At 39.1% G+C, this 15,174-nt stretch overlaps 4 protein-coding genes and 1 long non-coding RNA gene across 5 annotated transcripts; 3 read left to right on the plus strand and 2 right to left on the minus strand.

Moving 5' to 3' along the window:
• Positions 1 to 460: 460 nt before the first annotated feature.
• On the minus strand, positions 461 to 5,843 carry GCS2beta (glucosidase 2 subunit beta). Its single transcript, XM_022790488.2, has 8 exons — positions 5,607 to 5,843; positions 5,025 to 5,237; positions 4,247 to 4,407; positions 3,940 to 4,114; positions 3,565 to 3,731; positions 2,923 to 3,332; positions 1,875 to 2,101; positions 461 to 1,468 (listed from the first exon to the last, which is right to left on the minus strand). The coding sequence occupies exons 1-8, from the start codon at positions 5,722 to 5,724 to the stop codon at positions 1,236 to 1,238; spliced, it is 1,704 nt and encodes a 567-aa protein (XP_022646223.1). The 5' UTR covers positions 5,725 to 5,843; the 3' UTR covers positions 461 to 1,235.
• Positions 5,844 to 6,156: 313 nt separating this feature from the next.
• LOC147757255 (uncharacterized) lies at positions 6,157 to 8,264 on the plus strand. Its single transcript, XM_086978851.1, has 2 exons — positions 6,157 to 6,290; positions 6,975 to 8,264. Exon 2 carries the CDS (start codon positions 6,977 to 6,979, stop codon positions 8,141 to 8,143), a length of 1,167 nt encoding a protein of 388 aa, XP_086834977.1. The 5' UTR covers positions 6,157 to 6,290; positions 6,975 to 6,976; the 3' UTR covers positions 8,144 to 8,264.
• A 509-nt stretch (positions 8,265 to 8,773) lies between these two features.
• On the plus strand, positions 8,774 to 9,818 carry LOC111243996 (UMP-CMP kinase-like). The gene is made up of 2 exons (XM_022790489.2): positions 8,774 to 8,854; positions 9,510 to 9,818. The coding sequence occupies exons 1-2, from the start codon at positions 8,774 to 8,776 to the stop codon at positions 9,816 to 9,818; spliced, it is 390 nt and encodes a 129-aa protein (XP_022646224.2).
• Positions 9,819 to 10,381: 563 nt separating this feature from the next.
• LOC147757256 (UMP-CMP kinase 2-like) lies at positions 10,382 to 12,559 on the plus strand. The gene is made up of 2 exons (XM_086978855.1): positions 10,382 to 11,284; positions 11,586 to 12,559. The coding sequence occupies exons 1-2, from the start codon at positions 11,270 to 11,272 to the stop codon at positions 11,802 to 11,804; spliced, it is 234 nt and encodes a 77-aa protein (XP_086834981.1). The 5' UTR covers positions 10,382 to 11,269; the 3' UTR covers positions 11,805 to 12,559.
• A 1,063-nt stretch (positions 12,560 to 13,622) lies between these two features.
• LOC147757257 (uncharacterized) lies at positions 13,623 to 15,168 on the minus strand. The gene is made up of 2 exons (XR_015320103.1): positions 14,484 to 15,168; positions 13,623 to 14,165 (listed from the first exon to the last, which is right to left on the minus strand). It is a non-coding gene; the product is annotated as an uncharacterized LOC147757257 (long non-coding RNA).
• Positions 15,169 to 15,174: the final 6 nt, after the last annotated feature.

Consider the following 15,174-nt stretch of genomic DNA (forward strand, 5'->3'; position numbering starts at 1 on the left):
AGTATTACGTCCGGTACCGCTGTTAGGCATTCCAACAGACGACTGGCTTCAAGCACGAAACGAAGTCTATCTATACCCAAGTTTAAGCCTAGACCACAACGTGTCTCTAAAATTAGTAAACAATTACGTCTCCCACTAAGCTAGCCCGGGGATATATAAACTATAGTCTAAAAAGAGTCATCAGTGCTAATTATCTCTAGCAGACCTCGCAGTTGATCAAATATCATGAGTATTCTGCTCAAGCTCGTCTCACAGCTCCAAGTAGAATGATAAACGTCCGATTATCTATAGAAAGAATAAACGGAATAATATAAGAACCTTATTTAGGTCAGAACCTGTAAAGTAATGCTCATGACCTATTTTTTTATGTTGACCTATTAAAGTACATATGTATACTTCTTATAATGAGCTTTCTTAATATTACCAAATCCAGTATCAAAATAAATGAAGATGCTTCTCGTCAGTTCAAACATTCATTCTTACCCGTCATTTACTTGCTGTATTCGTATATTCAAAGCAGAAAGTTCACATACACATTCCCTTAATCTAGTCGCGTGGCCTTGTAACTTTACATACCCTTAATCTAATTGCGTGGCTCTGTAATTTCACACTTAGGCATCACGCAGGCTATTTATATATACTTTTTATTGAAAAAGTAAGTATGTCAAAGATACGAACAATGAAGGCCAAAATAAAAACGTTAAATGATGAATCCTGTCTTCGAAGTATCTCCTGTTGTATATCTTTTCGAGCGTAAAAGCTTATTCCCTTTCTACTGAAAATTTTTCACTACCTCCGATTATCCTGACAAAACGGTAATACATGCACATGCGTCAATGTGACTTCCTTGGAAGGCAATAACTTAAGCTTTACATTACTTAATAGTATATTCGAATTAATATACTAATACTGGGAACCGAAAACGAATGACCAAATGCTTCATATTAACACATCTGACGTCGTTCGCATTCATCTCATTCCTCAAGTACAACGAACTCATTTACTACACTCGTCAGTATCGTTTTCGTTATTCTATTCGTAGCAAATAACAAAGGAAAGACGACCAACAGTAAACCCTGGTGTGCATTTGTGAAAAAGCAGGTCAGTGGTAGTGTTTCGTATCGGATATTGTCTGTGGTTTTTTAAGACCCCTCAGATAACCGGGCCTTCTTTAGGCGTCGTCTGATGGTTTCACTGTCAGCAACTGAGCACTTGCACGTTCTGTCTTCTTGCGATTAGAGCTCGTCGTGGTCCAAATCGTCGTTAGCTGAGTTTGCCTGTTCGGTTCCAGCCGAATGGTGACTCTGTTGGTTGGCAGTAAGCATGCCGGTCGTACAAGCAGCCGGAGTGGAGAATTCGAACTGATACTCACACCGAGAAGGTTCACTTGCAGACACGAGCTGATTCGAAAGGCCGCACTGCATGATGACAACGGTCGAACGCGATGGGCCATTCCAGCAGCCAGTACCTGCACAGAAAAAAGAGCAGCAGATGGTTGAAATATTATAATATTACTAACAAAATAATTCGAAAACGCATTTTTATCAAAAGTGATGATATCTAATTTTAGCTTATTTACTGGCTGTTTATGATTATTGCCTTAGTTATCAGTATAGATAATCAACATAAATGTGTGTTAAGCGTTTTAGTTCATTTGTCTTCCTTTTGAAAGTAAAATGCGAAAACAATGTCTCCGTATAAAATATAAATCTATTAGTATTGTACGTCAGACGTTCATGGCTTCATATATGATGAGATCTATTTCTGAAAGAATTAACGATTATTCATTAAAAAAAAAAAAGAAATAAGTAGATATTTGGATAAACAAAATGTCGGGGCGTTTGAGTAATTCGCCTATATAGAGGTCAACTTACCGCCTTCAAATTTCATGGCCGCGTATTTATTGCCGTCTCTTTGATCCCAGTGTGCATAGCGGCCAAGAGCCGTTTCCGAACCTCCATCTTTAGGTCGCTGACTGCAGCGATCGAAGGGGCAAAGCTTATATATGTACTCTTTCTCTGTAAGCTCGAAACATTCGCCACGTAATGGAACAAACTCCGATTCGTCACCAAAATCACCGTTCATAATCTGCTCGTACTTCCTGTAATCACAAAGTTATCACGTCCGCAATATCGAAGTCACCATTCATGGATTACGCGTAAATACAACAGTATATTGTACTAAAGTTAGTCATAAATTCATTAATTGTATAAATAAATAAAGGCTTCTATCAAATCGATTCGTCCAAACAGTGTAAAAGTATAATAATTCGAAAGTGGCTATGATGATTAACGTAAAAGCCCAACCTATAATTCATTATTACTCGTATGGACCGTTTCTTATGTGTTTGTACCCGGTTTGGTGCTCGTAGTATAACTCGAAAAAGAAAAAACGACCGTCAACCATTGAACAAGTTCTTGGAAAGAAGTCACTGAGGCTTAGTGACTATTTGGGTTTGTTTTACAGGTAAGGTTGTGAATATTTATTTTGTTATACAATTTTTCGAGTGATACATGCGTTATTAAGATATACAAATAAACATGGTCATAAGTATATCTTAGTTACTATCCCATTATCTTCCTGTTATAGAATAACATGAGACACCGTTCCTAAACCATCCTTATCTACCAAACTACTGAAAAACTACGAAAACCTGGAGTTAGCATACTGTAAATACCTAAAATTGAATGTAATTAGAAGTAATCTATTTAATGATAATAAGAAGACAACAGTTTTGTTCTTAAAACACACCAAGCAACCAGAAACCAGAAAAATGTGATATCACTGGTGGCCTTGGGACTACACTAAGGTTATGTTTCCCTCAATGATACAGGCTATCGACAGTAACACAACAAAAACGAAGCCTTTTAAAGCTATAACATCAAAATATCGCTAAGGTTATGCACAAAAAAAGAAACTTACTCAAGTTCCTGCTCCATGTCTTTGTATCTTTGTTCTGCATCATGATACTCTGCCCGTGCCTTATCAGCAGCGTCAACCGCCGCTTTTACAGCTGGGTCACGTTCCTCCTGTTTACTGGTGTCATCCTCAGAGCCTTCCTTTTCAACTGGCGGAAATTCAGGAGGAACTTGCTCATGGTCTCCACTGTCATCGCTGTCGTCGTCGCCTTCCTCAGCAATCTGATCGAACTCTTCAAGGTCGTCTTCTTTATCAGCGGACGTGGGCGTCAAAATAGAATCATGTACCAGAGTAGAAGCTGACTTATCAGCATCTCGTGTTTGTTTATCGAGCAGCCAGACAGGCTTAATGAGGGGCCAAGCCGTAGAAGCAAACTCATCAACATCCACTTCTTCAAGGTAGGCGAGGAAGAACTACATATAAAAAGGGTAAGTGTAGATGGGACATAAATTCAGTATTCAGGAAAGCTAGAATTAGTGAAGTATATTCCGAATAAAGTACAATTTGAACTTGAAACGTGAATTACTTAAGGAAAAAACAAAAGGGGTACAATATAATGCGGTGTATCCCCTGCGTTTTTGTCATTTTTTAATCAGAACGCGATTGATATCGTATGATTTATTGATTGAGAGTATGATTAAATACCTTAGCTTCTTCTTCCGAAACTTCACCATTTTTGTCCTGGTCGAACTGACGGCGTGCCCTGATTTCATGGAAGGTCACGAGACCGTCTTCGTTCACATCCAGCTCTTGGAATGTTTCCTTGGCACGCTTCTTGTCCTCTTCAATGTAGCCTGCCACTTCGGCCTTGTCTGCAATGAGCAACAATGAATTAGCTCAACTAACCTTTCGTAGCTGGAACGCAGTTAAATTTGACAAATGCATTATGTAAGGCTGCCATCTTAATAGCCAATCAGCGATACTTAATACATAGTTACACTTTGCCACATGAAAATTTTAGGATTTTACTTTAGTTTCTATTGACAGCAAAATAACCTTTAAAAAATCAATCCCACAAACCTGCTTCATCTTTATTGCTTTGCTCCCGCTCCTTTTTTTGTTCAGCTTCCACATCGAGCATTTTACGCTCTAACTCCTCTGCATCTTTCCGGGCCTGGTCTTTGTCGTCGCGCTCTTTCTTAGCACCCTCCACGCGGCCCTTCAACTCACTTACTTTCTGCTTGGCCTCGACAACCTGTGGAGAGACAAATAATACACAAATCACATCAAAACCAAGTTCAATACAATACAAAAACGTCACACAGGAAAATACGACGAGTAAATCATGTCACTTAATGTTGCCACAGAAGACTTCGCCACCGCTCACCTTAAGCTTTCCTTGTTCAACCATGCTCCGTCGGAGCTGTCCTCCCTGGCTGAGAAGTTCTTCCCGTCGCTTGGCTGCTTCCCGAGCAACTCGACCCAACTCCTCACAGGTGTTCGGACAGGGCAGTACGGAAGCATATTCGTCACTTCCATCGCAGCAATCTGAAAAAATCATAACATAGATGTAGTATTGATTTGTGTGTATTTTCGTGTGTGTCTTACAAGTAAGCAGAAAAAAAAGTGACACGCTCTGTTTATTGGTTGCCTTACAAGTACTTCTCCTGCGTCTGATTGCGTACTACTACAAGATGCAGCGTCCTACCAATGATCTAAGTATTTCGAATATACATTCATTGTTTTAGATGGGTAACTCTCAGGGCGAAACAATGTGTATTTATACCAATACCACCACCTGTCCCTTCGTTTAACAGAAAGACACTTTACCACTAAACTATGACCGAGACATTTATCGATAACCTGAGAGCTATTCTGCTACAATGACATGTCCCAATGAATCGCATGTCAGGTGCGAGCGTTTCCGTCATGGCGAACGACAAATTCAATAGGTATACGTGCGACACTGAAATCACCTCATTCTTCAATACCCTTCTATCCATAAGCTTTCTGCATGGTTTATGTAAAACGTGTGAATGTGTGTATGAATATTGGGTTCCAAGCTAGCAAACTCTCGGTTGTGGTATCCGTGTTTTATCATGTTGCTGACTGAGGCAGTGCCACAGAGTTTACCAGTATTAATTTAAAGTATATCAATTTCGTACCACAAAGGCCATCATTGACTCTTGATGACGGTATGTCGAGTGGAGAATGCATTAAGTTCACACAGTGGAATTTCCCACGAGAACATGCTGCCGTTCCTGGCTCGTCTGAACCATCGGGACAGTCGCAATAATCATCATTAACGTATGAAAACGGTAGCTTCATCGATCCATCCAGACATTGAAAATCCTTCAACGGATCGTACAGAGCCTTCACTGAAAATAATTATATAGACGAAAATTGTAACCATTGTAAAAAAAACACCAACTATCAATATTTAATAAACCGATCAATTTACCTAATATTTTTTTCGTTGTAGGCGACATCTTCGTGTGAATTAGCTGTAACAAATCAACAAAATTGTTTACAGCAATTTTTTATACTGTGGGCTTTATTTAATCTTCACGATCATTCCGAACTCACGAGTATAACATCTAGACAGGGATGATTTTTCTTTTTGCTAAAACTACTTCATGACAACCTGAGTTTCCAAAACTGTAGCAACTAGATAATCAGCAGTAGAAATACTATTCATACTGTTTTATATTACCAATTTGTACTGACAAAACGAAACAAAAACTTACTTTCAAGAGAGATCCCTCGTACGCGCGTTATCTGAAGGTTGTCTTCAGAAGCTTGTACCCGCGTCGCAGAACAAGCCAAAGTTAGGCCAAATGCAGCTACGAATCGCGCCGCCATCATTTTTTCTCTACGATCTACCCAACAGTCATGCTACGATTTATCTGATTGCCGGCGTTCTGGAAACTCTTTGTCTGTCGAAACACGTCAGCGGGATGTCACGGTAGATGTGTTGTTTACATACAAATACAGCCGACGATTCGAAACCGGATGCGCGATCGGTCCTCGACATGACCAAAACGTTTAATCTTAAACGGCAATGTAAGCGAACAGCAAATTATGTGCATGACAGGGATGTATCATGTTCAAGTTTGAGCCGAACGCAGCATTTATTAATGATACTGTGCTATCAATACTTATGTTTGAGTGGTGCATGTGCACTATATTTATGCGGGAACACAGCAAGAATTTGAATTGTGTGCCTGTTACCGATTTTTCGTTCAGAAAAGGCTCAGAGGCTCTTCCGATGAATGGATGATTGTCTGTTGTCCTAAAGTCTTTGCGGCTGTTCCCGCCGCAGTTATCGTTCGAGCGTCAGCTACAGCAACGGCATTTGTATTATCGCAGCGTATCGTCAATCCGCCAGTCAGCAGAATTGCCAGTTTCAATAGTCAACAGGGAATCGACAGGTATTAATTAAGTGTCATGGTGTTTGTGGTTTACAAAACTAATTAAATAATCGACGGGTTTTATAGGGCTAACTGTAGGGTATTTACTACTGGATACGCTTGTCACATATTTTCGTCCCAGATTTTTTGCAACACTTCTTCACTTTGTACCTACCTAGCGTTCTGTTTCATCGCCTCCTGTCGTGAAGTAAACTTCTCGAATCTTTCTCGAAAGAAACACTGATAGTGCCTAAGACAGGAAAAACCACTGTGTTCATATATATGAATGTTTATGCAACCTCCATTATAAAATATATTCTGTTGGGAAATTATGTTACTGTTATCAAAGTAAAGTAGACGTTTACATACCGCACTTTTCCGAACATATATTGTGTATGGCCTGTATTGTGGTATCGCGAACCTTCGAAACGATATTTGCTTGGAAAGATCACTAGCGAAGCTTTATCTCTCTCAAAACATCCTGTGACGAGCAAGATGTGTTCTACTAGACTCAGTGATCAGATGTTGTGTCTGCTCAAGCGTGTGCAAATACCTACTCTCTTAGTCGAACAATTTATTTTCGAATATTCAGTTCTACAAATTTACATTGGTAGACAAAACCCCAGGAGCAGTGAATTGGCGACATGCTTTTTTGCTATAGTCTTCATTAGGCTGGTACTTTTATTATATTATGACACATTGCAGCGATGTCTCTCGCCGCGTTGGCAGGGTATGCGTCTGATAGCGATGATTCCAGTGAAAGCGATGCGGAGATCGCACAAACCGCTGGTGCTGGGCCGGCCGTTCCTCTTATGAAACACCCGGATAGAGCTTCTACAAGCGAGAAAAGAGCGTCAGAGAATGTGCGAAATTCTCAGATTTTCGGGGTTGACAGCATTGAAGACGAAGACGAATTTGTGCTAAGCGAATACGCGCCCGAGTTTCCCGAAGCCCTATTTGCCAATTTGCCGGTGCCTAAGCCAACGGAGGCGGTTGAGGAAGACGTTTCTGACATTATTTCTCTAAAGCCTACAAAGTCTAAAAAACGTCAAATCGTGTTGCCAAAACTGTCGGATTTTAAAGATGATGATGATTACAACGTAGAGGAAAAACCGAAGCCGAAACTATTAAGGACTGCTGCTGGGTCTGGCCTTATTGCTCTCTTGCCCAAGCCCGCTGCCTTCAAAATGCCGGTCGACAGTAAAACTTCTCTAGCGCGGCTAATGCCCCAATCGTTAGGAAAACGACCGGCCTCGTCTAAATCGGAAACGGCTGATCCGAAAAAAAAAGTTCACCAGACTAGTTCTAATGATGACAATGATGATGCTCATGGAGCTGGTTCTTCGAGCAACAGCTTCTTCAGCTTTGAGGAACCGAAATTATCTGATGACCAAATTAAGGACCTGCTTAAGAAAGAGGACTTGGTACCACGTAATAAACGTGGCGTTAGTCCAGAGATAATTGGTCCTTCGAAAATATCGGTTAGTGAGCAAGAACATGAACCTTATGAAACCATGCTGCAGCCGTCAGTTCCGGCAGCTTATCCAGAACCTGGGTTAGTGTCATTAGCGTCAAATGATCTTCCACCAGAGGCGCTTCTTCAATTGCGCGGCCGTCGTGAAGAAAAGATCGAAATGTTCACAATTGACGCTGCTGACTTCACGGTGGAAGCCAGGTCGAACCTTGTGAAGAATATCACGATTGAGGACAAAACCCCGCCGCCCACAGAGAACGAGCCGACACGGCGGCATAAGTCTAAACATCATATTACACATCTCGCTTTTATGGCAAAAGCACGTGAGAATGAACTTAAAAACCAATGGAGCGTCAATAAAATGACCAAGCGAGAAACGCAACAAAAGTATGGTTTCTAGGATCCACCAAGGAAGTTCATGGACGTAATGCCTGAAGGAAATAAGGGATGTAATAACTATTGTAAATTTGTACTGTATAAAAATAAAATATGTAGCATTGTGAATATTTACTTGTTTAAAAGACAGCGTTCTATATGTAGTTGAAAAATATACTCGGTGCAAAACATACATTTTTCTAGTATGTTAATTTAATTCAGATCATTTATACATAAAAGAGCGGCATGGAACTCTCAGGAAAGTGTTCTGCTGGTACTCTTTATACCCGATGAGAACGATGTAAGTCATGCGTCCTGATAAAGGCGGTTTAGGTGGACATTCCATTACTTATGACATAAACAATTAAGCTACACGATAGGAAAGACAGTGGACGATAGAATCTAGCTGTAGGCTATAATTTGGTGCCGATAATACTAGTTTATAGTATGAGTATGTCTGGTACGAGCAAACAGGCATGGGCACTTCTGATTAGCGAATGAAACAGAATTGCGACCTTTGGGCAATTCCAGAAAAGCATTCCAGCCAGTTCGGGTGTCCATAAAAAGGGATCGACTGCTTCGGACGCCAGATGTACTGGGCCTGGACAGATCTGAGGATAGTATCCTAAATCAAGAACGCACGCTCGTTACCGCGATGGCTAACAAACCAAAGGTTGTTTTCGTTCTTGGCCCACCCGGCTCCGGCAAGGGAACTCAATGTGAAAAAATTGTCAACGTATGTATTACAAACAAAATACTGCAATGGCATAATTCTTTATCGATTTTGCATATATCTTGCGACCACTCGAGTCTTCTAAATTATATTTACGATTGTAATTTTTTATTGCATCTCGCATTCTGAGAAAGTTATCTCAAGTGCTGGTTATACTGAAAATACTAGATTTCTTGTGGTATAAAGACGTCTTTGTTCAGCTGTTCTTTGAAGATACATTACGTGCATACTCCAATCGCCATTTTTCAGTCCTAGAATCTACCTTTTTGGTCTGGATAGTGAAATAAATTGTACCTCACATGGATGTGTTTACGGATCTGCTTATTGAAACAAAGTGACTTAAAGATATGCATTCTCAACGTAGTAGCAACATATTTAGTTTTTTCAGATTAATTAGAATTTTAGTAGACGCACTTGAAAAGCTTAGTTTTTTTTCAAAAATAAGCGACGTATAGGCAGCGTCTCTAGCGGACGTTTATCAGTAGAAGCATTATTTAGCCGTTGAGTAGCCAATACAAAGAAAGCAACATAGTCAGCTACGAGTAAGTCATTCCACGTAAAGGCCATAATAATAAAGCGCAAAATTGACACGTTTTGCAATACACTTTTTTTTAGCAGTCATTGTACAATAAGTATTTCGAATTTTGGCTTTCGACAGAAATTCAACTTTGTTCATCTGTCCGCTGGAGACTTGCTTCGCGCAGAGCGAAACACACCAGGTTCGCCATACGGTGAACTCATTGAAGGTCATATACGCAATGGAACTATCGTACCGGTCGAGATAACCTGCTCGCTTATTGAAAAGGCTATGAAGGAGTCAGGCAAAGATTGTTTCCTCATCGATGGCTTTCCTCGTAGTCAGAACAACCTTGAGGGTTGGGAAAAACAAATGAGCGATAAAGCTGATGTTCTCTTTGTGCTCCTCCTTACCTGCAGTGAAGAGGTATGCGTACAAACATTTTATTAGAATACTTATCTTGATAGATCTTTAAAGTTGATTTGAGGATAGAGTGCATAGTTGCTCTAAAACGCTTATAATGATTATACAGACTGGCAAGGTGGTTCCTGTTTATAATTTTTTGATAACAGAAGATATTTTAATCTGATGGAAAATAAGAATAAAATTTTATTAGCAGCCGGGAACTTCATAAAAAGTTCAAATATATAAGCCGACAACACAATATTCCAATATCAGAGAAAGAATATATGTACATTCAAAGCAGTTTGTGTCAAATGAGTTTTTTTTTTAATTTATAAAATTAATTAAAAAAAGTAATGTGCTAGATGTTCTAAAGGTAATACTAAGGTGCAACGAACCGCATGATATCTATTCGAAGTTCCTTCGAATGTAGAGCATTTATACGCATCATCATGCTCGTATAACCTAGCTAAAGTCTGTGGCAAAGCAAGTGGCGACATATCTACTTAACCACCTCGTTCGTCCCTTTCCACCTGCTGTTTCTTATCGCATCCGAGACCAAAAAATCCAATCAATCTACGCGAATGGCTCCCAGTTCTTAAGAATTGTCCTGAAAGCTTCCATTACTGGCAGTTCAAAGCGATGATGTAAGCGCTTGGACAGCAGTGGCGAGTCGGCTAGGACATACGCCAGGTGATTTTGGGTTACTATGTGTAGTCCCAATGCTTTTTTGAAGAAAGACGCTTTGACAAGGTTTAATTGTTCAAGGTTTCCCGCTGTAAGATTTTACCAAATGACACGTATCTCACTCCTTGCGATCGGAACTACTTTGCCATCGAACGAACTGAGAGCAGTTGCGAGGTGCAAGTGATAAGGCTATTTTATCGCCCATGCGGTCAATATTGACTTCTTGCATCATTTAGGTAACGTGCGCAATGAAACTTCTGCTGTTTGCAGAAGGGAACAACCCCAAGGATGGAAACCAGTTTACATAGAAAAGAGGCGACCTGGCAAAATACAAGCTGTCAGTGGCCGCCGTCCTGTGTCTTTTCTGAACCATCTCAGTGAAATTTACGGTCAGTTCCTAATCTGTTTGCCGCGTGGAGCCGGGCTAGATCTTGCTGCACTTGAAACCTGTTCGATCTTATATCTCATCAGGTCGTCCGCACACAAGATGAGTTGGGCTTTCCTATTTGATCCAGTAAGCCCTTCAGTAAGACGGAAAATAAGAGCTGCCTTGGGTTGTGCCTCTGAGGTAAGCCAGTTATTGGGTGAAAGGCAGTTCGGTCACTTCACCGTCTATAGTTACTCGGTTTTCCTATAGAATCACAACGAAAAGGCTCGTCACATTTAGAGGGACATTTACCTCTGCCGCCTGGGCATAATCTTATCTTTAGGACGGAGTTGACGGCTGCCTTGAAATCGACAAATACCGCGTATGGTGGATTGCACAGCCTGGCCAGTGCTCTGTTAACGTCAGGATCGCTCACGCAGTACCTATGGAGCGGTGGAAGGTCATAAAAACTATTCTATATATTTTGTGTCTAGAACTCCTGTATTAACTACAATTCATACAAGTTTTATTATTAACAATGACATTTCTGCTATGATTAGCAGAATTAAAGGTCAAAGAACTGACGAAAGTATTAGTGTCTAATTTTTTAATTAGGAATTCAACTTCAATCGGCATCTGGGCTTTTTTCAGTGAATTAAGTGACAAATGAAAAATGTGTTAACTAGCGGGGTTTCTAGAACCTACGAAGCTGTGATTTCAACTTGCAGTTCAAAATAACATGTTATTTATTTTGTCGGCAGGTTGCGACGGAGCGTTGTCTGGGCCGTGGACAAGCAGGAAGCGGAAGATCCGACGACAATATTGAATCACTTAGGAAGCGTTTCCACACCTATCAAAACGATACTATGCCTATCATCAAGCATTACGAAGCCAAAAACATTGTTCGCACGTTTGATTCGAATCGAAATGACAAAGAGGCAATTTTTGCCGATATCTCAAAAGTGTTTGAATCTATCTAGAGCGATTCTGTATAGACGTAGGGATACAATTTCAAAACCAGCGTGCCCATCCTTTGTGAATTGTAGCATTTTCTTCTGAAACAAAGTTATTGATAAAACTACTATCTGCCCAGGATAAAAATTTGGTTTTAGTGTTAGCTAGCGTGTTCATGAATGTCAAGAATTGCGTCAAGAAAATTTCAGGACCAATCCTTATATTTTGGGTGTGCATTGTTGAGCTAATAGTGGCATTTTGAGTTCTCTTTATTATCAATCGTTAAAGAATATGCATGGATATATTACCTATTTACCTGAAACTGAATAGTTAACTTTACAGATATTTAGTAGTGGAAACATTTAGTCGCGACCATCATACACCACTTAATTTAATTAAGGTTATTAATTTGGCCACCACTTTAGTACATTATTCAATCTAACTTAACTCGATTTCTCAATATTAGCTTGATTAGCAATTATATCACATGATGGCTGAATGCCAAAAGAATCACAAGAGCCTTTAGCACGTAGCCAGTAAACTATATTTGTATCAGTGGAGTAAAATGCGTGTTGACAACGAACCTTGGAGATCGTGTTCGACTACCAGTCTAAAAATAAAGATATATCCGGTTTAAATATTCCGATATGCTAGCTAATGTACTAACGAATGACGGGTTTCAATAAGAGCATCTTAAAATTAGTTGTTCAAAACATGAATATAATTTAATAAATAAACATGAGTTAGTTGAAAGAGTTAAAAAGAGTTAGAAGTACGAAAAGTATCTTATTTTGTGCTAGTTATCACTGATTGGTATATTTCATGGTAAACATTTTCATTAAATAAACTGGGTTACAATAGATCCTTGCATTACAATATTTCCCCCTTTGCACGCCTGGATTCTCTATGGTTCTTGGAGGAGTAGTTAATCAAGTTACCACCAGTCCTCCGGTTACTCTAAAAGTTCAACTACATTTGTACGTTTGAACTTCCCTTGTTTAAATCGAAATTTTCGAGTGCTCTTCAATACCTTAGCTGATTTGCTAGTTGCCAGGTGACATTTTGCTGTAGTTAGTAATTCCTGAATGCTTAACAATAAACTAATAAAGTACATATTCTGACTTAAATTACCTTACCTGATACGTCAGTGCACATCGAAGGCACTTTTCATCACATTTAGTTTTTCAAATGTGCACATGAAAAATTGAGAAGTTAAACTGATAGTTGTTGACAGATAACTCTGACAGATAATTCTCAATTTTTCTTACTTAGTTTTAATGTTAATACTTAATGTTAATGCATGCAGTAACTGTTTAAAATAGTAAGTGTTAATTTCTGATATCGAGGTTATACAACAGATTCCATGCTATCGCAGTTTTGTGATAGTGGCAATGTTGTGTACTACAATACATTACTTTTTTCTGAGAGAGAAGAAAGAGAAATATACATTTCTCTTTAGTTCAGGCAATCGTTACCATTATATATATATATATATATATATGATGGGGTATGCCAGGATGACTAATGGAACCAAAGACGTGAATCATCAGTTATTTTACAACAGACGTATGTATTGAAAGGTAAGCGGGTTTGTGATAATTTGTTTCTGGATGTGGATTTGTATTTGTTGCTATATGCAGGACGACTAAGAATCTTAAGAATGAGAGCATCTGCATTTAAACAGGAGTGGCGAAGACGAGCTGTATACGACAACGACATACGAGTTAACGTTCACTATATCATTTAATGGAAGTTATATGTGCCGGTAAGGACAGAATTATTATAATTGTGTTCAATGCTACTGATACTTTTTTCGATGTATATTACAGATGAATAACACGTAATTTACGTATATAAAACATCAACGTTGTTTATTCGACCATAACCAACATAAGATTTTCTCTTCATCTTCTTTGTTGCCACTCGCATCTCTATGCTTGTTACTATGTTTTCATTCTTATTTCTTTCAATTTCGTTTGCGTTATTTGATGTCCTTTTTATCGTCTATTCATTATCACTACCAGTAATATTTTGACGGAGTTCGTTTTTTATTGTTTTTAATAATATAGTAATCATGTTGTCCCTCCCACCATACGTGGGTCAATAAGAACTGCCAGTATCTATAAATGTTTTTAGTTTTCTTGTATATCGTGTACGAGTCTTTTCGATATTTTATGGCGTATATCGTGCTCTTCGCCGCGTTTTTCCGTTGATCAGTAGTCACACCACAGGTCTGCACTTTCTTACCTTATTACTGCCTCTAGTTTTGCGACTTTTACATTATCAGCTGGGATCTACGAGTGTTCGTTTCCTTAGTATGAGAAAGCTAGGAAGGTCATATACGGAGAAGAGAGACGGACGAAATGGGTGGTCGGAAGTGGAATTTCCTGCAAGATTTGTTGCATTGGTGGAAAGTACTATTAGCTTCTACAAGTAGACCTGCTAGCTATCGCCAACATGAATCGACGATAGCCTACGTTGCTCTCTATTAATCCATCGTTGAATGAATATAAATACGACCGAGTTCATTTTCATATTGAAAGAAAATAAAACTAGACAAATGCATGTATCTAATACGTCCTTTGTTATTCAGTGACGTCTCAAAAAACGCCAAGTAAAATCATACATGCGTGTAACATAGCAAGACAAGAGAATAGAACGTTCATGCAAAGCCAAAACGATACAAACGCTATTCGTTTACTTACTGTTATGATTATACTATTTGATGTTGCGATGCTAATATGTATTACTGAAATAAAGACTACACGCGAGCAGTTCTCAATCATTGACTGCATTCATTTTCGAACATCTCGTTGCGTTGCGTTGTACACTTCATATGCCGTCGCTGAACCGTAGCAAAATTGTGCCAGTAAATAAACACACTCAAGTCAAAAGGTGATGATAATACCCCTTCGTCTTGGTGTTGTTTTTCTCGACGGGAAAAACTGGTGATAAAGGCTTACAACAAAATGTCACGTACACAACAGCTGCGACAGCAGGATTGAAGGACGCCTCCAATCTCTGACAAGATCTTACAACCCTACAGCTTTAACTGAACTTGACTCAGTCAGGAAATAATCGTAATTGATCATAGTAATTGCAATAATTATAAGCTGATAATAATAATAATAATAGAACTTGTTATTGACACTGTCTAAATAGTCTTATTGTTCATATCAATATGCATGACCATCAGAAGTAAGCTTTATCTTCATCATCAGTAGCGATCAATGTGGATCTTCATTGTAGCCATGTAGTGTTATTAAATGCTTCACAGACGTTGACTAAGTCAACTTCTAGCATTCGATCAATCGTATCAACCAGTTAATCCGTTCAGATATATGGTTTTACGTGCGTGTGTGTGTGTATTTGGCTCTGTGTGTTTGTTATATATAT

Source organism: Varroa destructor, unplaced genomic scaffold (assembly GCF_002443255.2).
Source record: "Varroa destructor unplaced genomic scaffold, Vdes_3.0 BEIS01000002.1, whole genome shotgun sequence".
NCBI lineage: Eukaryota > Metazoa > Arthropoda > Arachnida > Mesostigmata > Varroidae > Varroa > Varroa destructor.